A 27,112-nucleotide genomic window follows, 5' to 3' on the forward strand; every position below is an offset into this window, starting at 1 on the left:
CCCACCAGATGTGTCTCCTGGAGCAATACTATTGTCGGGGCCTTTCTCTTAAGGAATTGGAGGACCAAGCCCCGTTTAATCTTGTGGCCCAGCCCATTGACATTCCAAGAGATGATAGTAAGCGGGGCAGTTACCAGTGGTTGTAAGTGTGGGCGAGGCGTTAAAAGGTCTTGGTTAGCCATGACCGCAGGTGCTCTTGTGTGTCAGGAACTTTGGATATAGCATTCGGACCGGGGGCCAGCAACATTGAGTATGGGAAGCCTTGACTGCAGTGATGCAGAGTGCCTGGCCCTGTGTAGAAACAATACAGAGAGTGTCCTGCGCCAGTGTGCAGAGTCAGCCCATACAGGAATCTGCGACTATTGAGACTTCGGGACCTAACTAACGAACATACACTGTTTACTAAGTGCCAGGGCGGCAGTGTCCCTGAATAAGAAACTCTGTCAGGGGTCCAATACCAGCTATCGTACCGAGTAGTGCTAAGAGCGGCTACAAAACCCTCTCCCTGTCGAGCTAGGTGGCCTATAGAGAGCACCAGGCGTACTAGGTAGACCCGCCCATGCTGGCGTGGAGGACCCAGCAGTGTGCACTGGTTCCAGAGTAAGTGTCTTGTGGTCGTGTGTACATATAACCCTAGGAAAAACATGAGACTGATAAGAGAACAATAAAACTTGGCAAACAACCCCCCCCGCCCATCCCCCCTCCCTGCCTCCCTGCTATACGGACATAAAACCGCCCGCTCCCCCAACTTAGCAGAGTGCCTGCTCCCATTTCCCCCCAATGTACTTCCTTGCGGGGTAAGTGTTCCGTGGTACTAGTGACCCCATCAGTCACATTCTGCTCTTCTTGGTCATAGTGCAACGGCAGCCTTTTCACCTCACGTGGTCACCTGTGGAGAAGACTGTGCTAATAAGGAACTTATATATCAGGACATAGTTCGTCGGCTTCCGGTCCCTCCTCCAGCGCCTTGTCATGATTTTCTCCGGCCGTCGCTGGTGGAGTTCCTGCACTCTCGAAGCGTTGATTACGCTGGCCTCTGCCCGTGCGTCCATTCCCCTCCACTCGACGCCAACCATCCAGCCAGTCCCACGCCGCCTCCGGGGTATCAAAAAACCAAGCTTTATGATTATCCACGACCCTAAGTTTCGCCGGGAACAGCATCGAGTAGGGCAATTCCTTTGCTCGTAAGGCCTTTTTTACCTCGAGGAAGGTTTTGCGGCGCCGGGCCACCTCGGCCGTATAGTCAGGAAAGAAGGCCAACGTAGAGTTTTGTATTTTGATGGGCGGGGCATTTCGGGCCGCTTGGAGTATGACATCCCTGTCTCGAAAATTAAACAGCCTGGCCAAGACAGGTCTTGGTGCTGCTCCCGGTTTCGGTGTTCCACCTGGGACCCTGTGCGCTCTCTCCACTGAAAAGAAGTTCGACAGACCTTTTGGTCTCAGTTCTGTCTTGATAAGGTCTTCTATGTAAAGGTCCATCGCCCGTTTGCCTTCCGATTCCGGTAGTCCAAGGATTCGGACATTGTTACGCCTAGCCAGCCCCTCCTGATCGTCCAGCTTGTCCTGCAGTTTCTTAGTGACCGCCTCCATCCGTTCCATGGCCAGCTGTAGTTCGGAGGTGTCCTCAACCAGGGATTTCGTGACCACTTCAACCTGTGCCACCCTCTCGGTCATCTTGTGTAGGTCCGCCCTCAGTAAGCCGACGTCCGAGGAGATGGCCCCCACCGTAGTCTGGACATTAGTGAGCGTCCTCATTAAGTCTTTGAGTGTCACCTTTTTCCCTCCGTCACCTTCGGGGCTCTTGCCTGCGGATGAGCGTCCTTCCGGGTGTTGCGAGGGGGCCTTCTCGAACGCGAATTTGTCCAGTCTCGACTGAGCCGCGTTGTGCCGCGTTCCTTTTCCCGCCATTCCAGCGGCCTCACGGGGGCCGTCAGGCGTGTCAGCCCCGGCTAGTGTCCTGATAGAGATTTGGCCCTCTGAGGGTCGGGCGTGCAAGTAGGACGGTCCGCCGACGAGTGTTAGGCTCTGGCTCAGTGGGTGGGATCCCCTTATTCCAAGGTCGGCCGATGTAGTGAACGGCGACAAAACAGGGCGTGACGAGGTTCGGACAGATGGGAACCCCAATGCAGAGCGCCTCGTGACGCGCAGGCCTCTACGCCACAGCGTTCTCACCGACACCACGGGCAATCAAAGTCTCTGGGGGATGAGGGTGCACACAATGGTAAGTCCCCGCTCTGCATGCAGTGGGATATCCTCTCGGGTTCAATGCACTCCCTCAGAGCTGCATCAGGAGCGTAGAACGGGTTGGTGCCCTTGTTACAGAGCCTGCACGTTGGTGGCCCCCGGCACGAATCCGGCAGGTCGCCAGCTCACCAGCGCGGTCTCGGGCCCAGCAGTAGTGTATGCGAGGTCGGCGCCGCAGGAGGGACGGCACGCCGGGCAGCAAATGGTCGGGCTCGCCCCGTCACAGTGTCAGTGGATTTCCCACCTCCCGCCGGCAGTGTAGACGGTGGCAGGGGTGGCGAGGGGAGGATCAGGTGTAGGCTCCAAGCCAGAGCGGCAGCCTCACTCGCCGTCACCGGTGTGGTCGTTTCCCCGGCCTCAGGATGTTCTCCACCGGCCCCCTCGATCACAACCAAGTCCAGGGCAGGGGGGGGGGGGGCGACCCACCTCAGAGGCGCGCCGTCACCGGTGTTCACGTCCGCCGTCCGAAGCAGGATGGTTCCTCCGGGCGACGGTCGGAGTCCCGAAGCGGGAACTTCCGGTCCGGTCCCCTGGCGTCCGTTCACTTCCGGCTGGATAGGGCTTTCAGGACAGGCACGATGCAAGCAGGCCGCAGGCAGGCACTTCACCGCGGGGCAGATGCCGGTGTCGGATTAACACCGGGGTTTCGGCGGGGGACGCCGCTTGGAGTCCCTTCGTGAAAGCAATCGCCTGAGCAGCTAAGGCCACGGATTAATGGAAGGATATTGAGATGGGGTCTCGTCTACCACGGAGCTCCTCTGCTAGGCAGCCATTCCCGTCGGCTGCCAGCCACGCCTCCCATGTGTTTTTATCCATCTTTCATGGCCTTGCATACTGTGAAATATGAGTGTTTGTGACTCAAAATATATTCTGTGCTTTCCTATATGTGAGCATTTTGCTACTGAAGACTAATTTCCCAATTTACTGGAGTCCCCCCTCGTTCCATGGCAGAAAATTCATGTCTTCTGGGGCCTGTAAAACTGTTGTAACTTTTGTTTCCGGTGCATAACAGTTTTTTATTAGAATTTTATTACAAACTTGTTTCCTTTACTTCTGGGCCAGTTTGACCATTTAAGGTGTACTGCCATCTAGAGTGTTGACAGTGAACAAAAGTTGGTGCAAGTCATTGTCGGGTAGTTAATATTAATTCCTAGGATCTGCGTGTTTTTAGGATAACATAAACTTTGGGTGGGGTGCCTAGATTGATTACGGGCACCCCCACAGGATATGTTGGCCTAGAGACCAGCTAGCTCACAGTGCCACCAAATAGTTTCTGGCGACCACTGAACATGACAACCCTGACACCTCAGGGATCGTGGATACAGATCAGAACCTTTCACTCAGTCACTCATGCTCACTTATTCTTAGAGAAACATATATAGAATACACTGTGGGACGTTTTCAATAAGATTTATTGAACCAATGTTATTCTTGCATAAAATACACTTACGCATGCTGCAATGATTAGGAGACAGAAGCATATGAAAGTGATTACAAGCACCAAAAGCGTAAATAGTAGATATAGTTCTACCATGGCGCTAAACAATGTATATATCCAGGCATATGCTACAAGACAGTATTCTAGCTTACTCCTACTATGCGAACTCTACTCTAAGTGTACCTAGAGTGTGTGTAGGTGTAGAGCTAAGAATCCCCACACCCAAGGGACTATTCAACCCCATTACCTGATGGGATAGCGTGAAGGAACCTGTCTTGATCACAAACTTAACACCCCTTATGAAATGTCAGACCTCTGTGTGGTGAAATCTCAGCATGCAGGGACCTTCGGTGTCAGCTGAAGTGCCTCCTCTGCTAATCTATTGGGAAGCTCATTATTTATAATAGAAAGCAGTCTTGCGATGTACGTTGTAGATTCGCGATGTTATAGATATGTAGATAACTGTCGTCTTGCTGATGAAGACAGAATGACATTTTTACAGTGTGTAAAGAGGCCTTGAACAAGATGTTTGAGGCATCGTGATAATGTTGTACGAAGTTAGATGTGTGAACAAAGTAGTTTCAGAGAAACAAATCCATCATTTTCGTGTATACAAATATGTGCAAAGGTTTACAGCCGAAATCTTAAAGTGAAAAAGAGTACAATGTAAGAAATGAGCAGCTTTGCTCCATGGGACTAACCTCAGAACATAACATCATAGTCTTCCACCATCTCAAAAGCAATGTTGTATCTAGTCTTCCTTCCTTTGAAAATCATGTCATAAAGTATTCTAGTTAGCAAACCAGACAATTACTCTCCATTTGTGGGAGTGGCATCCCTCCCTCGTTTCTGCTCCTTTGCAATACAGTAAGGCTCACTCTTTTCCTTCTCCTCCCCCCATGATAATTTCTACAGGTTTTTATCCTTTCCACCAAACTATGCTATTTAATGGGTAGTAATGGGGCAATTGCAGCTTCTTTTGCCCCACCCCCGTAGTGATTAGGGATAACAGGAATGTATCCCAATTTAATGTAAGAAGTAAGTAGTCTTCCAAATTCTTTCACCCATTCTAGCAATAGTGGAGATTTATTATGTAGATAAGCAATAATGGTAAAGAAAGTGTAATATTTCGTATGCATATAAGCATGTCATCAGCATGCGCTAGTATGTGTGTGGTATGCCTTATTTGAACATCATAGTGTACCAACGTAGTACTCAACAAGCAGCCCAGTGGTCCTATCCTCAATGTAAATAACTTGGGGACAGTGGGCATTTTAGCCTCGTGCTTGTGTCCAAAATGCACCTATCCAAAACTGCAAAATGAGTTAATCCTGTCACTCTACAGCTTTATAATGCAGTTTTAAATAAAAAAACAAATTGCCCCCAACAGCACTTTGGAAATTGTGTCAAAGGTTTTTCCGTATTCAATAATGCTAATACACAATCATTAGCAATGTGTTTTTCACTTTATTCCATGACCTGCAAAATTCCCTTAATTTCTGCCCAGGGTTTCTACATGGTGGGAATCCACATTGGTCAGGACTTATTTTTGCTGTCTTAATCTATTGGCCAACACCTTACCGAAGATTTTAGTATCTATATTTAACAGCTGAAGAGTCTGTGTGCTTTATGATTGGTAGCTTTACTTTTTCCATAAGGATTCCTTACTGTCCTAGCCTCCCACATAGTCTCTGGGTGTATTTCTTTCCATTTTGCTTCCTCCTTTACTACCTTCTGTAGTTTTTCAACCAGTATGTCCCCAAATTCTTTGTATACTTCAACAGGGTCTCTCCTTGATGTGTTACCCTGTTCAGATTGCTAATGGCCTTCGATATTGGTATATTGAGGAAGTCTCTTTGGTCGTTTGCAACAATTTTGAAGTCAAAAGTGTCAGTCATTGCCTAGCACTGTATAGCCTTTTCAGGTATTCAAATAATATGTTTTGATCCCTTCTTGATTGTATACTGTTCTACCCAGTGAGTCCATCAATGCTATTATTTATGTGCATGTTTCCTATTTTGTTAATAATGGTGTTAGCAATTTCCCAGGTCCAGCTTTCTGTCTTCATGTAGCCATGTTTATATTATTCTAGGAGAGACCCCGGAAAACCAAGGACTGTGTTCTGCACAGCTATGAGGCAAAAAAGCCTATAAACCCATTGTTGATCCTTGTGTATTTTTATTTGTGCTTTACACAATTTTCATTCCTTTATCAGGCATCATTATTTCAACATTTTGGTGTGAGCGTGGTTCACCCAATGAGCTGCCAGTGACGAGTTCATGATTTTGTTCCTAATGCGGCTCTTATGTTCCACTATTCTGGTTTTTATTTTCCTGCTAGTCCTTCCAACATAAGCTAACCTACATGGACACGTTATGGCGTAAATGACATTTTCCGTCGTACAATCCGATGTGTGTTTCAGAGATATGGGTTTTCCCGTCTTGGGATGTTGGAATTCTTTGCTTACAATTACATTGCCACATTGTCCGCAATTGTAGAACTTCCGCATCCCCTTGAATTGCACATGTTGTCTACTAGTTGTCTTTTTCAACAATTCTCGCATGTTTTGTGCTCGAGTGTGTGCAAATAGTGGTGGTTGAGTAAAGATGTTGTGAAAGTCTGGTTCATTTTCAATTAGTTCCCATCTCTTCCGTATGATGGCTTTGATTTTTGGAGCCTGAAATGAGTGTTTCAACACAAAAACCTCTCTTTTGGCTGAGGATTTGACCTGTTTCTTTAAGAGTTCCTCCCGACTTTTTTTGTCTACAGTCTTTTTGGCTTCCTTCAGTGTGTTTTCCGGATAACCTCTTCTCCTGTATTTATTCTCTTGTTCTTTTATCTCTGTTTCACATGTGTTCTCATCCGAGGTTATTCTCTTGATTCGCATCATTTGAGAAACAGGTAAATGTTGTTTCAGCGACAGGGAATGTGTGCTGGAAAAATGTAGTGCACTGTTCACATCCATTGGTTTATGATAAACCTTGGTTTCCAATCCTTTTTCAGTTTTTGAAATTTCAATATCTAAAAAGTGTATCCTTTGTGATTGAATCTCAGATGTGAACTGTATTCTGCTGTTGAAGGTATTGAAAAAGACAACTATCAGACAACATGTGCAATTCAAGGGGATGCGGAAGTGCTACAATTGCGGACAATGTGGCAATGTAATTGTAAGCAAAGAATTCCAACATCCCAAGACGGGAAAACCCATATCTCTGAAACACACATCGGATTGTACGACGTAAAATGTCATTTACGCCATAAAGTGTCCATGTGGGTTAGCTTATGTTGGAAGGACTAGCAGGAAAATAAAAACCAGAATAGTGGAACATAAGAGCCGCATTAGGAACAAAAACATGAACTCGTCACTGGCAGCTCATTGGGTGAACCACGCTCACACCATTCCTCAACTCAGATTCACCATTTTAGAGCACATTACACCATCCGCAGGTACAGACATCCACACTACCCTAGCTCGAAAAGAGATAGAATGGATAAAAAAACTTGGTACCTTAATCCCGGGGGGTCTCAATGACCATTATGAATTGTTGTGTTTTCTATGATTAATTTGAGTCTATAGACTGGAAGGGGTAATATTGCATTCTCTATAACACATCAACAACGGGTACAGAACACGGACACAGGGGGTCTCTTCCTTTGTATCTTTTAATTACTATTTTTCAGTCACTACTTTTTCCTTTTTGCCTACATTATTTACATTTTAGAGTAAATCACAACACGATTAGCATTTGATCACTTAGGTGAGTCTCGAACTCCAGCATCGAAACTTATGGTGGCCGCCATTTTGGAACAGGTTAGATGGTCGATTTAGTCTGTTTTCTATGACTAACGTCACATGGCCAGGGTCATGGTACTAATGGTACTTCCGCTAACCGAGAGGTTCGGCGACTTTACAATCGGTTGGAGTTTGGATTTTTTTGGCGAGCTCAGGAAGACTTGAAAAGGTGAGAGATCGATGATATCTCTAGTGGTGACACAAATATTTAGGTTGTGTTTAATTACGACTACTTCGGAGGGTTAGATAACTTAGTTCCTCACATTTGTTTTCAGGTGAACACTCGATTACGCTGGTCGGTGATCCTTCGTAACACATGATTTACACCATTAGGTAAGATGGAGACTTTTCGTCCCGGTGTTTGACAGGGTGTATATTGTACCTTTACAATTATGTTTTTATAATTTACACTTAGTGTTCTATTCTTGATACAGACTGTGAACGCTTACCACACAGGCATTGCTCTCTGGAACAGTTTGGTATTTATAATCGTGTTTTTCCAAGGGTATGTTCATTTAGAAAATTACTTGTTGAGCCACCTGGTGTTTATGGAGTTTCGTCACAATCACAGCAATTGGTGATCAGTGTTGCATCTAGCACACACATGACTACACATATTTTTGATAACTTGGAGGCACTTATCTGTAGAATTCGTTTTTTTTAATTCCACTTCCATTCACTACCAGGTTCGAGGCACAGTGTGTTTTATTTGGTGGAGTTTTTTTGCTTCTTATGCTTATTCGCATGTTGCTTTTGATGTAAGTTGTTTTTCCATGCGATTTGATCGGCACTTTGGTCTGTCACATATGGGACACTAGCTATAGTTGACAAATTCTTTTGATTCACGCTGCACCCACTTGTCGATATTATGGATAATGCAAACCCTGAGAATATTGGTGGAGGTTATTCTCAATCATGAGATGTACATGTCTTAACCATCTGAAATTGTGAATTCTGTTGTAGAGCATGAACCGCACTTCCCTGAAGAACTACGACTGCAACAAATGTTATTACAACCCCTGATGAAGGGTTCAGAGTGAACCCGAAATGCATTGTTTTTTTTGTTTTTTTTTGCTTATGATTTACATATGAATATTATTTGAACAAAATGTTATGATACATTTGAATTTTTTCTTGTACGTTGTGGGTTATTGAATACCTTTATTTTAAAAATGTTGAAATAATGATGCTTGATAAAGGAATGAAAATTGTGTAAAGCACAAATAAAAATACACAAGGATCAACAATGGGTTTATAGGCTTTTTTGCCTCATAGCTGTGCAGAACACAGTCCTTGGTTTTCCGGGGTCTCTCCTGACACATTATACTTAGGGGGGATGGTACCCTCCCCCAGTGTTCAGCACGCTTACAGATTGATAAATTTTTATCAAATAGACTTTCAATTTTGAACAAATTTAGTTTAAGTAGGTGTGCATATCCACCCATACTTTATATTATTCTAGTGTCAGTGCAAGTCAGCCTGCCTTTACCATCACTAATTGTACAGTGATAATATCTGCTCTGCTGACATGTTCTTTCTCTAGTGCCTTTAAGTGTTCTTTTTGTTCAAGGTCTTTTACCTCTGTTTGTCTGATACTAAATGTTTCCCCTATGCATAACCATGTATCTCTGTTTTCATTTTGTCCCACTCATTGCCCATGCTAGTACTTGTTCTTCCATTTAGTTCAAACTGTGTCTGTAATTCTTGTTTCATTTAGTTGCTCTCTGTAGTGTCAAGCAGGATATAATGTGGATACACCTGTCCACAAAAGTGATTGATATATACAAGTGTGTGTGCCTGTTATGTACTGTTGAGTACTATGAATATACCTACAGATCAATGTGTTGTTGTCGCTACATACTGACCATATTTAAGTCAAAGACGTTTTTTTTTTTCATTTTCAAAAATGGGCGTTCGCCTCCTACAGGGTACCTAACTAGTTCTTTTTCCCATCTGTAGTTAATATCACCCGCTCACTGTTTCTGTGCTGCCAGGTAGGAAGCACACAAGCCTGCAACCTTAGAGAAAAAACTACCATCATCTTTGTTTGTTGTGTACACCTCCAGCTGTAATACATATGTCACATCTAGTTTGCCCCTCAATAGAATATCTACCATCCGGGTCTAACATTTTATGCATAACTTTAATTGGTGTTTCAAATGCTAGAGAAAAAAAACAAATAAAGTCCAGCCATAGGTCAAGAAATTACTATCCTTCCAGTCGTTGCTTCTTGTTTGTCAAGGAAAACAATGAGTTTTCTTAAAATAACCCTCACCCACCAAAAGGCCCTTTGGTGGCATGCTTCATCCTCGGGTTCTTCCCGCCCGCTGCAGGACGGGGCGTGCTGCGACCAACTGAGACGTGGCAGCACTTTTGTGAAGTGATTACTATGTATTATTGTGAAAGTAGAAGTGTCAAGGAAAGTTGTGAGTTAAAAAATACATGGCTACTTGAAACCTAGACTTTATTACTTCCTGTGGCTGGTATTGTTAAAAACGGGAAGAGGAGAAATGTACACTATAATAAGTGGTTTTCTCCCTGGTCTACATGTTTCAAGCCTTCCCGTTGGCTTTTTGTCAGGACCAAAGTGATTGATCCCTTTGACCACTCCTTTATAACCTTTTTGGTCTCCCTAATAACTATGAAGGTGGAATGTGCATATAGACATGCATAAATACAATACCTAATCGGTATATTCCTTTAGAGCAATATGTTGGGTGCCTAACTAAGGCCCTATGAGCTTTACACAGGAGGGGAAGGGGGCTTGTAGTCACACAGTTGTCAAAGCTGCACCCTCACTCTTACATGCCTACCCATGGCTCCATTTCAAATGCCATCCATATCTCAACACTGGTGTGTAGTATATAGGAAGCATGATACAGACTGCCCCTCGATTCCTTTCGAACGTTTGCACGCTTCTTTCTTGTCTATCATGTGTGTCTCCTGCAGAAACACAGAATGCACCCTCAGTCTTTTGAAATACATTCTCACCCTTCATATTTCATAACTGCAGTTAAGACATATGAAAATCCATGTAATAAACTTAACACTAATTTCAACTCAGACGATATCCCATGTCCTCCTCTCTCATTATATTCCCACCCATACCTCTCGCTAAATAACTGGCCCCTACTTCTGTTGTATGTGTCATTGTCTTGTCTCTCACTTGTGTTGTTTCTGATATCATACCTCCCCTTTGGACTTAGTTAAGGTGGTCTCGTTTGGAGCAGGGCCCTGCCTGCATTTTGTTAGAAAACGTTTCAGTGTCTCACCCACCCCACCCATGCACTTCCCCCAAATAACTTTCAATGTTTAAAATCCACAAAAGTTTTCAAGCATATTGAAACACTCTTTGTTTGCACGGGATCTCCTCCCATCTAGCCCCAAGCCAGTGAGTTAACTAGGATGAGGCAACAGAGGTGACTCTACTTTAATTAGAAGAGGTGACCACACTAGAACTTTTACAGCATTAAGTTCAGAATGATGACCCATTTGCCTCTTTCTTTACACTTAGACTCTCTATGCCACCCTAGAACTTACAAATACTTTGCCAAATCAGTTTACCATGGATCGTGACCCAATGTTTATTCCTCGACATTTTGGTTACTTGGTTGTTCGCATCCTCATGTGTATTGCGCTGCCAGAAGAGATTGCTCAACATCTTTGATGGTGGACATGCCCCAACCCTTTGCCAGTGTACTGTCTTGCTGTCCTACAGTCCTTCCAATTCCTGACCGTGCCTCTATCTTGGAGGGGGGGAGGGTTATCAGTCTGTTTCTTGAAAGTGTGGTGATTGGCTAGTTCCATTCTTGTTCCATATTGTCAGAAACATCCCAGGCCTGTTGCGGATCCATAAAAAGCAAGATTTTATTTCCATCCATCACCAACAGTCTTCCCTGTAGCAGTAGCATATACTTGTATCCCAAGTCTCTCAGTTTACTCTGTACATTTTGATACAATCATCTTTGCACTTCATGGATGTAGTCTGGTAACAGGAGCAATGATGCATTTTCAATATTGTGTATAGCCTGATCTTCTAGATGTCTGTGATTAAGTAATCTGTTAACTATTAGTTTTGACGATGCTCCCAGCTTCAGTGGTGGGACCTGGGTCTTTTGGGCTCTTTCCACCTCTCAGTTTGGATAGTCGTCTCGGTTTTAAAGTTTGCAGTATCAAATCTCTCCATGAACAGTTCTTAGTTTTTGACCATCAGCCTGCTCTGAGAACACCACAAGGCAGATATTATTCTTTTAAGTACGTTCCTCCACCTCTTCAGTTCTTGTCTCTATTGTCCTGTCAGTGTCTCCAGTCCTGCCACTTTTCTTTATAGTTCTGTGATGTTACTGCTGAAATGCTGCCACATCTATGGCCTTTTCAGAGACCTACCTTCCACAGATCTGCCCTTTCCAGATTTAGATGAATTACTAATGTTTCTATTCTGGTCTGCATTGGTGTGTTCTGTTCAATTGCTGCTAATGGGTCTTTAACGATGGGCCTATTTCCTTGCGCAATACTGTGGTATCTCCCATGGTCATCTCTCCCAAATCTTTTGTGGTGAATGTAGCTTTTGTATACTTATCCATTTTATTCGTGTTGGCTTGTTTACCGAGATTTTCCTTTTCCACATTTACTTGTGCACTGCACTCCTGAAGATGAGATTGTGATCACCAGTTTACTGAGATTGTGTTTATTCAGTTGTCTTCAAGTGGACCATAAATGTTCCTGTTCAATGCTCCGATCAGCGCTAGTCATTGACCATTGAGCAACAGTTGGTAGCCCCAGCGTGTCAAAGCTAAGAAGTCAATCATCTTGTGGCAGTCATAGTATGGGCTCTCATTTGTGTTGTTTCCAGTATCCCACCTAGCCTTCATACTCCATCTTCGGTGTCCACGTTTGCAGCTGCACCTTCTATTTCATTAGAAAATGTTGCAGTGTCTCATCTGCCCCACTCTTAAACTTCCCACAAATACTTTTCTGTGTTTAAAGGCACAACAGTATTTAAGCATCATCACAAACCTTTGTTTATTTAATCCTTGCCAATAATGTTTCAACATTTATATAGATAGCCTGCATCATTTCTCCTGCAATTTGCACATCTACTTTCTCCCTCACATTACAGTTCAAGCCAGATATGATGTATTCACAATGTGAACAAGAACATGAGATGGGTCATCGTACTCTGAGTGACTCATCAACATTAGTTGAGGAAAATATAATTTCTTCACCGTGGACCTTTTCAAAGCATAGTGAGTGTTGTGTTGCGCTGCTGGGCATCGCTCAGTAAACAAGAGAGGCCATCTTTGTCCTGTAGCTGATTACTTTCACATTACTATCCGATCAATTCAGTCTGAAGTCACACCGCTTATGCCAGCCTCACTCAAATGAGGCTGCTACACGTGCCATAAATACAGGCTTGTTACCACAAAAAGTATGGCAGCTGCAGGTAGAATAGAGATTAGTATTCTTACCTAAAGACAAACAACCAAACCGTCCTACTTGGACGGTCACAGAAACCCTGTGTGAGTGCTGAAGAGAGGGACTATCATGCTCATGGAAGAGGAATCCTCACACACAAAATTGTGTCATGCTTTATCATCAGCAAACTCTCCCCACCCTGGAAGGACAGTACCTCCAGCGTGGACACTACCTCCCGTTGGTATCAGTGCAGTAGAGAGTTCTTAGATAAAAGCTGCTGGACAGGTCAGAGAATTAAAAATACTTTAATGTATCCTGCCCTATTTGCCTTTATTAGGGGGTACATTAGGTAGGGTTAAAAACTAGTGGGGCGATAATGTAAGATCAATAACTCACACCGCCATCAGAGTTAGGCCAACATTTTTCTGCTCTTTTTAGAAGCAAGCCCATATGGGTCTGGGGCATTCCTCAGTGCAAGGGATCCCCAACTTCCTCTTAGGGGGCCTATTCGCCCAGTTCCTTAGTAAAGATGAAAATGAAAAATTATTACTGATATCCTCAGGTGAGTCCTACCTGAAAACTCACAAGGAGAATGACCCTAGATTATAGGGGATACCGACAAGTAGGATTATTCGTGAAATACTTTCTTCTTACTTGGTCCCTAGCCTAGTAATTTCATTTTTGATTGTTTACTTTCAAAAAATGCATAACCACCTTCTTATCACACTTCTAGGACATTCTGATTGGCCAAAGTAATATCTTGGTAACTGAACATGTCAGGGAGTTAACTGTTTGTAATGGGAGCTCGCAAATTCATTCTCAGAGTTTGGGGTTCGTATGATAATATCTGATTATTATATTTCCATTTATATTTTCAGGTGACCTAGATAGGAACTTTTTCCTTTTAGAAGACATTAAGTTGGGCTACGATTTATAGTTATTGTTAAACTCGCCTTGTTCTCACAGCAAGATACTTTTTTAGATAAGGGCTCCTTGGCCTTTCCTCTGTTCAGCTTAAATCAAAATGGCCTGCATCTTCTACATCTAGCATTCAAGACCGACAATACAACATATTCAATGCTCCTATTTTATGGTATGTGCTTTAATCTTACTTGATAAAATAATGCTGCAAGATTTTAATTATGCAGATACATGCATTCTTTTGACATGGAGTTGGAAAATGCCCTGTATTACACGGTTCAAGCCTGTTCCTATAGTTCACTCACATGGTATTTTCCTACTATGGCAAATGAGTACACTTTTCCCGTGGATTTCTTCTGGAATTTTTGACGGGGTTGGAAGTATGCTCCAGTTGTGTTTTAGCAGGCATGCCCCATTGCAGTGCTGCATGAAACTACAGTTATACCTATTATCCTCATTTTCGTAGGGAAAGTGTGATAGATTTTGCATGTATCTACAGCGAATAATAATTTCCTTGATGATGTTTTTTTTTTAAATTTAGAAGACCGTGCTCAAGAGTAGGGCCATTCTGGATTTGAGGTTCCTCCTTTGACAAGACAGTCCTAGTTATGATTGTAGAGCGATTCTCCTGTTTAATGTATCCCCTGGTGGCTAATGCAGTGATCTTTGAATGAGGCTCTTGTAACAAATGGGGCACTGGTGCAAGAGTTTGAGTGCAGGATATGTGGTCACTTATGCCCATGTTTAACATCTGTCTAGGTGCTGCATTTTGGACGTTTTGTAATTTGCCGACCAGGTATCTTGAAAGATTATTACAGCGTCAATTCTCTTAATGACAAGACCAGAGCTCTTGAGTCCGGGACCCTGAATTTGAATCCCAGGTAAGGGAAGGTCCTTAATAGGATTACCTTGGTAAACAATGCACTCTTGAACAGTTGGTTAACCTAAGTTTGGAGTGAGATGTTGGCATCCACACCTAGGTTCTTTACTTCTGTAGAGGGTGTAATGGAGTAGTCCAATTTTATTAGGTAAGGTAGTGGCCTGCTATGAGATACCCGGAACAAAATTATGGTAATAATTCTTTGTCTCCTGTAGCACTTTAAAATTCAGATCCGTAAATAGTGTGTTGTCATTGCTGCAAAAGTTGCATATACATAGTTTGTGCTGAGAATTTTAGTGAGGTACCTAGCTTGCTCTAAAATGTTAGATCTTTGCGCTGTATGTAAGTCCACTACTGCTGAACTCCCAGTTTCCCAGTTTTAAAAGCTCTGATCCATTGGATTAATTTTGTGTTTTTGCTTCCTTAACCAATATCTTTTTGAATAAGAGTGCCATCTGCTTTGTACCTCACAGTTTGTTCCAGCAGAGATTAAAGCTATTCAATGCAGTGCAGGCACTGATGCCTTCCATTTTCTTCCTAGGTACATTTGCCTTTCTTCACTGAGGGAAAATCAAGATGGATAAAAACAGAAGAAACTTGTCTCACTCACTGGGGCGGGTGCCCTACAATCCACATACCACAATGCTGCCTCATCCAGCGGCCAAGGTTATTGTGTCTGCGGCTGATGTTCAAGATGCGAGCCCCAGTAAGAGGGCATCCAAAAGGAAGTATCCTGTCATAAAAGAGCGAGGATTTTATTCAGACATCCTGACTCGTGGTGCCGCTGATGTCCTGGGAGTGAGTATGAGACATTGATATGTTCCTGCCATGTGTTACAGTGCTGTGTTCATTCTGTGGATTCATGTTTTTTCATATTGAATTACAGTATGTATTTATTTATCTAGTTGTGTTATTTGATGTAGCTTGAGCCTGGCCACTTGGCAGCGTAGGGCTTTACACATAACTGATTCGAGAAACTATATGGAACATATTTGCATTTACACATAACATTTTAGAGAATAGCAATATTAGATGATAGCTTAAAGGAGCACAAACCAGAACATAAAGAGAAGTAGTACCTTAGTCAGTGAAGCACCGTTTGACGAGGTGAGCTATTAATTCTTTGCAGAAAGCCATCTGATTGTAGTTTTCTAATTCTACTGTTTTCAGACCTATTCCTAGCTAAGTTTGCTCCCGAGAGCATATACAACTTTTGCTCCACTGTTGTTTTTCTACCAGCTCCTTTTTAGTGGTAACAGTGGAATTTGTTATTAATTGATACACTGTCTATTAGCTCACATAACTATGTATTATAACTCTCTACATTTAGTTTTGCTAAAAGAATATATATATATATAAATAGCATTGAAGCCTCAAGGGAAAGGAAGTGTCTCTGCGACCACACCTTCTAATTTAAAAAAAGATCAAGAATCCCAGATCCATTAAAAGGGATCCCTTCAAGCTGTTAAAGATGGGTCATCAAACATGTTTCAACAATACGTCTCTTTGTGAAATCTGAGATCTGTCTCAACGATCTTTGCTTATTTGGTTATGCACTGTAGACCACCAGGTTAACAGGTATGCTTTGCAGTTGGACAGTATGAACAATGTACAATTAGTTGTTCCATGATGGTTTGTAAATGAATAACTGGTGTTTACCAAATATGCCCAAGGAACTTAGGTGACTATTATTTTTAAATGTGTCAATCGCTGCCATTGGATCATGCCTCTTGTAGCATAGTAAAGCTAAAAGGTAAGGTTTAATCCAAGACCTCAATTACAAGTTAGGCAGATATATGTGCAGAGATTGCGGGTGGCCATAATTTACATTACCTCCTGGTACCTCTGCACTTATGTCTACCTATTAGGAATTAAACCCATGGATTATGGAATGACTGTACTACAGCAAATTGTAAATATCTGCGACAATGATGTAGGAAGGGGTGCAGATGGGAATAGAGAGGGTGTTGTGTTCGGGGGTAGCATTATATGCTCCTTTGTGCCTGGGTAGGGGTGAGACAAGCCACGGGGACCAGGCCTTCTTGCACTCCAGCCCATTCCCCATGCACTTTTACTGCTCAGTAGAACTGGGTCCAGTGTTTCTGTACCTTGGAGATCCAGGTGTGGGAACGTCCGTCCACTCTAACTGAGTGGTGTGGAAGTCCACCTGAGAATTTGACTTCTCCCAAGTAGAACGCCTGGCCTAAGTGGTGTGTATTAGTTAGTAACTGAGGTACAGTATGGCACTGTCAAATAGAACTTAACGAAAGTCCATCTAGAACTCCAGTTAAGAAAGAGTGAAGGTTTTATTTGCACTATAAAAATGATAATCATCAAATGAAGCATTCTTCATCTGAGATATAACCCCATGTTGAACTGCTGCTTATTTTAGGCAGTATCAATGCTGTAACGTTGAGCTGTGCAGGCCATATTAACTGTAGTGTAATGCTGATAATTAGCAATATTCTCTTTGCAATGTGGTTGCCCCCCAAAACTGGGTTTACTAAGTCTCTAAGCTGCAACAGATTCTTTCAATCTTTTGTGGACAAGAAAAAGTGTGGAAACGTCACTTTTAGAAACTTCCTCTTCCTGTAAAGTCACTTGTAGTTCTGAGATCAAGGTTCTTAGTGACTGTCGCTCAAATGGAATGTGCTACAACTGTGTCTCAGGTACTCCCCAGACAAAGAGTAGCTAGCTAGATCAGCAGCCACGGTAAATGCTGCAGTGCTTGTTATTTGCTAACACCATGAATCTCACCAACAAATCCGCCAACCAAAGGAATCATTGAAACAACTTCCTTTAAGGTTGCTAACAGGCCACATGGATTTGGTAATCAAGTAATCTCAGCTCAAACTTTGAGATAACATAAGTCTATTCCAATGTCAAGAAATGTCATGGGCCCAAATCTCAAAAGCTCCAGTGGAAGGAGTGGTGGCTTCTCTTAATTCTCCTCTTGGACAGCTGGTCACGAGATGTGGGTGTCACAAAATTCAGATAAATTATTTCCCCTTCAGTAGAGACGAGTTGAAGGTTCTTGCTGGAATTCCGTATTTTCAAATGATCACTCAAAAAACACAAAAACACAACCCTTGCTTGCCAAATCCCAGACTGCTATAGGTGTACAAGAAGACAGAGAAGTAGAGAAGCACAGCAGCTTCCAGCCAATCAAGTGTTTTTGCTGGGGTGCATCCAAATGAGCTTTTTCCTAATTGTTTTTTAAATATATTTTATGATTTTCCTAAATTAAAATACATAAGAGCAACAAAAACCCTTACAAATTTGGTGAAAGAGTGCACGTTACAACAGGAACATTTGTGAACACTCCAAACCATTTGATCGATATAGGTAAAGTCTTAAAACTGGATACCCAAAGTTTTAGAATGCACACTTTGTTCAGCTACAGGTTAAACACATTAGGCTTCTTTTGTTGGCGTTCAAAAAGGAGGTGGGTGGCTAATGGGGGATTGTTGTCAGATTTTAAAGTTAGGTTCAACAGGACAGGATGGTGTCTCTTGTTGATCTTCCATGCTTGTAATTCAGCTTCTGTCTCACCAAGTCCTCTGCCTCAGCCCAAACCCTCAATTCTTTTTTTTTGTGTAAAATTTTTATTTTCATTTTCAAAATAACAGTACACACATGGAGTTCACCAGGGAGCAAATCAGTACCTCGCGAGAAGATCCTTCCGGGAGCAAAACAAAAGCAACAGAGCATCAAATTCGTAATAACAGAAGCAAAGTCAGTGCTCGGCATGTGCCCATGGCGGTAGTCTCTCAACAAGTGCAACACATAGCCGAGCCAACATGTCCATAGGCCGGCAGGGCCAAAGAACTAGGCCAGACATCCTCGCCATGCTCCTCGGTGAACTACATACCAATAAACAGAACTCCCCCCCCCCCCGCCCACTCCCTCCCCCCACGGTGGCGACTCACTCAAACCAAACCTCTTCCAGACAACAAAATTAGACCTGAAATAAATGAAGTGACCTCAGGGACGCGGGACAGACCGCGGATGGTAAGCCCTTGGACAGAAAATTCACCAACGGACCCCACTGGAATTGGAAGTTCTTATAATTACCAAGGAAGACGTCCGCCATTCTTTCCAAACTCAGAAGTTTCCACAGGCGCGCGTGCCACAGCGAGATTGCCGGTGCCTCCTTCTGTTTCCAGGCAGCTGCCAGTGTAAGCTTGGCAGCACCCAGGCACAGCCACAAAATCTTCTTGTCCGCTTTGGTCTGGTGCTCTAGGCCGGGGTCTCGGAGACCCAGGAGGACAGAGGCCATTGAGTCCTCAATGGGATACTGCAGCAGTTCCTTAATGTGCGAGAGAATCTCGTCCCAATATGGCCGAATCACCGGACAGTCCCACCAGATGTGGCGAAAGTCCCCCAGAAACCCGCAACCCCTCCAACATTTATCGGAGGCGGCCGGATAAAAGCGATGTAGCCTGGTCGGACATAAATACCATTGCATAAGAGTCTTAAGGTGGGCTTCCCTGAGGTGAAGCGAATGATTAAACTTCGAGATATCCCGCCATAACGCCGTCCACTCAGCATCCAAGACAGTCCTCCCCAGCATCTCTTCCCACTGGTCCATATACCTAGGTCTAGGCGAGACTGCCGACCCAAGCAAGAGCTGATATATGAAGGAGATAACCCCCTTCATCACCGATGTCCGTAGCAGGAAGGCCTCAAAAGTGGAGGGTGGCCGCGTGGCTGCCTCCAGTACCCCCGGCGACGTGGCCCAGTGGAGCAGTTGCGCATGACGGTATTGGTCATTCTGGGGAACCCCATAGTCCCTCACGCAGTTTGCAAAAGTGAGGGGGGCCTGACCATGGAACAGGTGAGTCAAAGCCCTACATCCCCCCTCCCTCCACACATCGAAGGCCCCCTCTCGCTGAGCCGGCGGAAATGCCGGGTTGAAGTGCAAGGGCGTGAAGGGTGAGGGGAACGTAGTCCAACGGTCGTCCCCAACCAGCGTATCCCACACCTTCAGGACAGTACCCGTAGGCGTACTTATGTACGCATTTAAGGGGCGGTCCCTCCTAGGCTTCCAAGCCAGGTCCCAAACCGACCTCCCCGCCACACTCCGGTCCATATGGAGCCAATGCTTCTCCGACGTCTGCTGTGACCATTCTACTAAAATTCGCAGTTGCGCCGCCTTGTAATAAAGCTGGAGGTCAGGAAGCCCCACCCCGCCCTCGGCTCTCGGCCTACGTAGTAACGCAAAGGACAAACGCGCTCGGCCCCCTTGCCACACAAATCGCAAGATCTGCGTTCTAAGGCGCCGAAAAAAGTCGCCGTCCAGAGGGATGGGGAGGGCCTGAAATAAGTACAAATATTTGGGAAGGAGGACCATCTTCACAGCATGGATTCTACCCAGCCACGATAGAAATTTAGGTTTCCATTTGTCCTAATCGGCTCTAGTCTTTGCCAGCAAAGAGGGGAAATTAGCCGCGAATAGCCCGCCCACAGTGGGGGTCAAGTGGACCCCCAAGTAGACAAGCGAGTCAGCAGCCCAGGCTAAGGGCGTCAAAGTGCGCAAACGTTCCGCATCCGCAGGCGATAGAGTGAGATTCAGGACATGCGACTTGCTGTAATTAACCTTGAAGCCTGCGACCACTTCATATTCCAGCAGGGTCTCCCTAACACAAGGCAACGAGCGTTCAGGATCAGCAATGGAAAGAAGTACGTCGTCCGCGAAGAGCGTGATCGTGTGCTTCTCTCCCGCGAACGGAATGCCCCGAATACCCTCATGTTCCCTAACCGCCACCGCCAGGGGCTCAATGCTCAGCGCGAACAGGAGAGGGGAAAGGGGGCAACCCTGCCTAGTGCCTCTGGAATGCGGGAAGAATGCAGACAAGTGGCCATTGATTCCCACCCGAGATCTAGGACTGCAAAAATTGGCCCTCACCATGGTAATGAACTTTTCCGAAAAGCCAAAAGCCGTCATCGTATGAAACAGGAAGCGCCAGTCCACACGGTCGAATGCCTTCTCGGCATCCAACCCCACCAGGACCGCCGGAATGCGAAACCTGTCCGCCTTTTCAATGAGATGCACAACTCTGCGGGTATTGTCGTGAGTCTGGCGCCCCTTGATAAACCCGGACTGGTCAGGGTGTATGATCGCTGGTAACAGATCCTGCATTCTACGCGCCAAGATTGTCGAATATAACTTCGCATCCAAGTTAAGGAGCGCTATGGGGCGAAACGAGGCACACTGGGTGGGACCCTCAATTCTTAATGCCATTTGAGAACTAAAGGAGCAAAGATTGACTCCAGTGGGTTTCGATGCCCTTCTTGGCCATTTCCAGTGCTAAATCAATGAACCGACAGATAGTAGGCCCAGGATGCATGTTCATGGTTTGTGTGGAATCTGTGTTCTTGTCCATTCTGCTAAAAAGTTCACCTTTTTCTCCCAAAAAGACTGCACTACAGGGCCATATCATATGATAAAATTCTGCGCCCGTCTCAGCATATCTGTGATATCTATCCTCCACCGGCAAGGAACGAACAATGCAATCTTGCCTGTTTCAGATAGATTCTGTATAGAAAAGTAAATAGAATGAATTTTAGTTAGGCATTTCTAGATATCTATCAGGTACACCTGAGGGTGGTCGCCCAGTCCCAGTCGGTGAGCTCACTCTCCAAATCATCCATCCAATTAGTTTTGAGGCGCAAGAGATCTAATCTTTGCTTTGTTCTGATGGCTTTGTATACATTTGTATCCATATTCCGCTCCGCCACATGTTAGAAGGATTTTAAATGCTTGATCTGTCTATGGCTCAGATTGAGCTTGTTCCTAAGTCCCTATTATAGCCTTTCAAATGGCTGCATATGAGAGAATCTGTCCTGGGGTGCCCATAGTCTTCTCATATTTCTGCAAATGTTCTCAGTAGGCAAGAGTCAAATGCCCTACCTGCACGACCCCCACTCTGCTCCATTGTGAATGGCCCACTGTATTCTTCACCTTCCTAAACAAAGGCAAGGAGCAAAGTGGAATCTCTGGTGCATAGGCCACCTGCTGTGTGCGTTTTGTAGGCGCCAGCAGTATTTGGCTTCTTCCTAATATTTCTGGGTTGCTCTGGGTAGACGTCATTCTTGCTCTTAGGATATTGCCCATGGTCTAAATTAGCATTGTGGTTTCACATTTAGGAACAAAATCACTTTTTGATGCAACATCACACTTGGTGTAACATCAACTGGAGAGCGGAAAAAGTTTATGGCTCAAACATCTCAGAAGAAAAAGCATATTTATGTGCAAAAACACTTCTAGGTCCAACATCTCCATGAGCGTGGAAACCCTTTTGGTTAGTACAAATCACATTAAGGTGCTACATTACACTTGGTGTACAGTAACAGGAATGTGCAAACACATGCAGGTGCAAAATTGCTTGTTATGCAACACTAATAGAGGAGTGTGGAGACACTTTCAGGTGCAAAAACATATGGAGAAGAAAAAATCACGTTTAGGTGCGCAAATAAACCTTGGCTCAATGTGAGCAGGACTTGGTATGGCATATAGTTTCAAACGTACTTAGCACAAAGAGATAATGTAGGTTGTACGTTGTAGGTAAGTAAGTTGTCATACGAGGTGTGAAAGATGTGCATCATTATGGCATCACATTTGCTTGAAAGAACATTATGGTGCACAATCCCTTTTGTGCACACTAGCATGTTGAACACGATTAGTAGAACGCGACTCATTTAGGAGCAAAAACACATTTAGGTGTAAAGCCATCTTTACTTCAGTGTCCACAGGAGAGTGGAAACATTGGAGAACAAATATGACTCCATTGCAGTTTGGGAATGCTTCACTTCCCTATCCTTACTCTGGGTGTAGGAAGTACTATTCAAGCTAGAGGAATATCAGAGCTAGTACTCAATTGCTAGCAGTGAGAGAACAATTCTCCTCTGTGGTAATTGAAAATGTGAACGATACTTTTTCCAAGCAATGGCTAAAGGGTGCCCTCCCACCAGTGACCCAAAGGATGGATCCAACGTTTTTCTGTATGCTTTTGGGGGTTGATGACACGAGCTGTGGCGCCCAGCGTAAGCTGTCCGTAGACAGACCGATAATTACTTGAAGGTGTAAAATCAACATATTTCTGTGAAGTACTTCCACCCAAAACTTCAGATGTTCGGCAAACATGCGATCGCGTTTTAAAATATCCACTTTGTTGGGATACACAAGAGTGATGAACAGGTCAATAAAATTGAGGGCCTTTTCCTACTTGGAAGCAAAAGGCCATATTCACTAAGGTAAATTTGGTTGTAAACATAGATGTACGACTAAATTTACCTTTTTATGCCTGCCAGAAATTCACAAATGGATTTCTGGCAGGAGTAAGCCCATTTACATGTCCCAAATGTGGAGTTCTCCTTACCTATAAATCCCACTCAAGGGATGGGAAACTGAGCATTGCAAGGTATAGTTAGCATTGGAAGTTTGTGAACACCCACAGTCATGGCTGTTTGTTGTCATTCACAAATTATTTTCGTTCCTTTTTTCATGCTGAAAAGGGTTGGATTTTTAAGTGATATATATCATGAACAGAATTGGTGGGGGTGTAGCAGAAGGGTTTTTTCCTCTGGATAAAATACTTTACCCCCAAAGAGAAATAAAATATGCCTATTCTCAGGGGATTCTATTTGGCCTTTGTAGAGTTTTCCGCTGAAGAGAACTCTGTATTGTGAGAATAGGATTCCTCTGGGAATGTCACACTACCTTCCTAGGGATATGCATGGAATCCTCCACCTTTCGCAGTTTCCTTGCATATCCCTGGACGCAGTTTCCTTGCATATCCCTGGAAATGTTTCTGAATTGCTGAAAGTAGTAAATCTTCACTTGAACATGGGTGCAGATCTGCAAATCTATATTTTCTACATTCTTTGTGAATATGGACCGTAGTGATTAGTGATACCTCGTTTGGGGAGCAACGATGATAGCACATTGGTTAAGGGCCAGTATCCCAAAAATAATAAGTAGCTCTGAGTCTGGTCTCTTAACTGAGAATAGCGAGATGATTTGGGGGACAGCAGCTGAAATCTCAGTATGAAATATCAGGGGGGAGAAATACAGAAATTAGCATGGAAACATGTCCTTGGAATTACTGGGAAACTTGGTAACAGTAAATCCAGGGGTGGGGAAATAGCGGTGATCATATATTCTGACATGTTGGAGGAGTGCTTAGCCAGGACACCTCGCTAAAGAAAGCCTTTTTCTTATGAACATTTTAAAGTATTCCGCCTGTTTAACAGTGGTTCTTGCAACCCGATCTCTGGCGGATATAGTGCTCCGCCTGATCACAACTGCACCTCGATTTTCTGGGTGAGGGAATACTGGGGGCGATTTTACCAGTTGGTTAAATTGCAGGAGGATTGGCCAGTGGAGGTGGCCATAAATAAAGCCAGCCTATATCTGACTCCCTGCGACAGCACGGAGGAAGCATGAATTGCTCAGTCCTGTCTTCATGCCCTTTCCACATCCCTCCTTCAGGGCTCTGCAGTGCAAAGATCTCTTTGGCAATGGGGATTCTGCATCGAATTAGACCTGGTAATTCCAGGTCTACATATAATTCGACATTCCAGGGAGAAAAATGTGGAACATCCAGATGTAGGGATAAAAGCTCGAAACGTATCCTCCGACCACCTCGCGCTCAAATCCAGTACACGTGTAATCCGGGCCTAGTGGGCGGCATATGTGACATCATGTGGACATCAAAAATATTCAAAATAATCTTCTAGAAGAGTGTAACTTTTCCCTGGAACCTATAATACTTTTGTTTAAAATATCAGTTTGCTTAATCTATTACAAAACAAGAAATATTTACTGCTGAGTTGTCCAAGTGTCTGCAGAATTATGAGTCTTTTTTTCTTTTAGAATGTAAATGCTGGGCCGGAGGTGCAGCAGGAGTTAATCTGGAAGGCGGAAAAAGAGCAACATACACCAAAAGGTAAAGTGATCTTGCATACCCAGCCTTTGTGCTAAATCTAGTCTTGATTTATGAAGTGCTCATATGTTTCCACTGATGCTTATTTTGCAGTCACAACTTTCCAGTCTCCACAAGACTTGCAGCCATATCTGGATAAACAGGTTTTTGGACCAACCACAGAAGTGAAGCAGAAGTCAGATTTCCCTGGTCAAGCCTATAATCCTAAAGTTCAGCTTCCCTATCAGGTGGTTCCAGGGCAGAGCCCTCGAAAAGTAGAGATTGACAGGTAACCACTGAAAGTCAGGAATAGATGTAGGTAGGACAAAAATGTCTTGAGGCTGGATCGATACTAATATCTGTTTGGTTTTGATTCCACATTCAATGTGTAGGCAAGCCAAAGCCTTGCTAAATGTTTCTTTAACCTGTGGTCTTATCTAAAAGATTGTTAGTGAAGTGCTTGATTTACTGTTTTACTTCATGATTATTTCTTATATTTTAAGTGCATGTTTAAACTGTGAAGTTGACATTAATTTGGCTATAGCATGGTGCTTGCTATTGTGCCAAATCTATGTCTTCAATTGAATTCTATCTCAAAATGTTCTGGCTTGCCTCTTCTTGTGAATAATTGACAGTTGGAGTGCCATGTGCAACTGGGAGACCAGTGGAATCCTTAGTTCATGTGAGTTGTGGGCCAATCAGTAAATGTAAGATGAGGTTTCTCACCGATCACAGAAGTACCACTAAGTAAAATATCTGGGGTCCACTGGCAAAATCCAAAACGACTTCGACAAAGGGCAACTATTCAATGACAATGCAGAGTACATTTTGAATCCTTTGAACAGAAAAGACTAACAAAGATACAAAAAGCCCTAAAACTGGTAGGAAATTTATATGGCTATTCATAATTTTACGTACAATTGAAAAATATATTTGTCAGTTTCGATGGTTATTAATCCTCTTGGTACCGTGATTTTCTTCTATGTAATACAACCATTCATGTACCGAATGTCCAGCTATTCATTAAGACCAAGGAAATATATATTAGGTGTGTGTAACTGCTCAGCTTCCTTGGTCTGCCTTGTTTAGATACGTAAACATATATATCAGTCATTATCAATGGATTGCTGCAATTTAGATTTGTCATTTTGTAAAAAACGATTTTTTGTAGTTGATTCTCATTATTTTATTGACTGAATATCACACTTTAGTGATCAGGGAACGGTTCACCTTTTGAATAATTTACTGGCCAAAGCATCACTGGTACTGACATACTAGGTGACACCCCCAAAAAGGTATTCAGATACATACTACATATCAGCACTACATATTTCATAAATTCACATGTTGTTTGCATTCCCCTCAGAATCATGGAAAAGATCCAAGGCCTCAAAAACAAACGACACAATTGAATTCCACTCAGTCCTTAAGGTTTTTCCCCAGCCTTGAAATTTGGTTAAGCTCCACTTTTTATAATCTTTAGGAAAGCCTGGCTGGACCCCACTGAACTTTCCAATCTTACTCAATTAACTGTCTCACTTTCTTGTTAAATTAATTGAGAAAGCAGTGCCCTCTGAATAGTAAACCCATATCAATTCTCTGAAAGTGCCATTTGCTATCAAGGTGGCTTTGCTCCAGAGAGTGGCCCGCCTTCAAATGATAGACTATATTCTCCCCTTGCTTGCTGATTGAGATGCCCATATTTTGGGAATGTTTTATTTCTTGGTGCCTTTTCGTATACCCTTTTCTGCAGATGGGAACTCATTGGCCTCCTGAATTGGTTCTCCTTCCTTTCTAGATGATCTTAATTTGTTCAGAGTTAGGATGCTATTGAGATTTTGGTGTATGTGGGATATCATTCAAAATATGTGTATGTCCTGTCTGCCCTGTTGAGCGTATACATGGCTGGACACTATGCCTTATAGATTCATATCATTGTTAAACTGAAGTCATTACACTGCAACAAGTACTTTCCACGCATTGTCTTGGAGCGTGAACGATAGTCCAACATTATGTCAATCTTTGAAGGATGTGAATGTTGGACTTTTTGTGCAGCAGATAAGAAATATAATTGTTTGCTACACATAGGAGACAGGGTGTGATAGAAGGTGGCCTAGATGATTTTCCTGTACACTGTTAATAACACAGACTATCCTGTTGCAAAGTGAGAAGTCAGTAGTCTTTCCTGCTGCATCCAGGATTGCCAACAAGTTATTTTACTTCCCAGAGTGTAGGCCTGCTGCACTTTGTTAAAGTAAAAGGGATTAATTTAACATTTGGTAGCCTTTCCATCAATCGGCCGGTGTGGAGAAGGCACTGCTTCTACAGACATGCTGCAAAATCTGTAGTTGCTTGGCTGTGTAGTAGTTAGTTGTCATTGACAGTGGCTATAGCCTGCACGTCATGAGCTGATGCATGTAAACAATTACTATGGTGGCATATGCTCTCATTCCTTTCCCTAAGAGTTCCCCACCCCACTACTCTCTGTGAGTACT

General features: G+C 43.6%; 1 protein-coding gene and 1 long non-coding RNA gene across 3 annotated transcripts in view; one reads left to right on the top strand and one right to left on the bottom strand.

Moving 5' to 3' along the window:
* LOC144782228 (uncharacterized) overlaps positions 1 to 27,112 on the bottom strand; it is a 211,921-nt gene that overhangs the window by 167,572 nt on the left and 17,237 nt on the right. The gene's annotated exons all lie outside the window — the stretch shown is intronic.
* DNAH1 (dynein axonemal heavy chain 1) overlaps positions 1 to 27,112 on the top strand; it is a 1,443,760-nt gene that overhangs the window by 11,133 nt on the left and 1,405,515 nt on the right. For both annotated transcript variants that reach the window (XM_078661462.1, XM_078661463.1), the window contains exons 2-5: positions 14,571 to 14,692; positions 15,233 to 15,489; positions 24,569 to 24,641; positions 24,732 to 24,906. In XM_078661462.1, the coding sequence (XP_078517588.1) occupies positions 15,268 to 15,489; positions 24,569 to 24,641; positions 24,732 to 24,906 (470 nt within the window). In that variant the 5' untranslated portion in view covers positions 14,571 to 14,692; positions 15,233 to 15,267. The remainder of the gene's footprint in view (positions 1 to 14,570; positions 14,693 to 15,232; positions 15,490 to 24,568; positions 24,642 to 24,731; positions 24,907 to 27,112) is intronic.

This window comes from Lissotriton helveticus, chromosome 9, assembly GCF_964261635.1.
Source record: "Lissotriton helveticus chromosome 9, aLisHel1.1, whole genome shotgun sequence".
Lineage (NCBI taxonomy): Eukaryota > Metazoa > Chordata > Amphibia > Caudata > Salamandridae > Lissotriton > Lissotriton helveticus.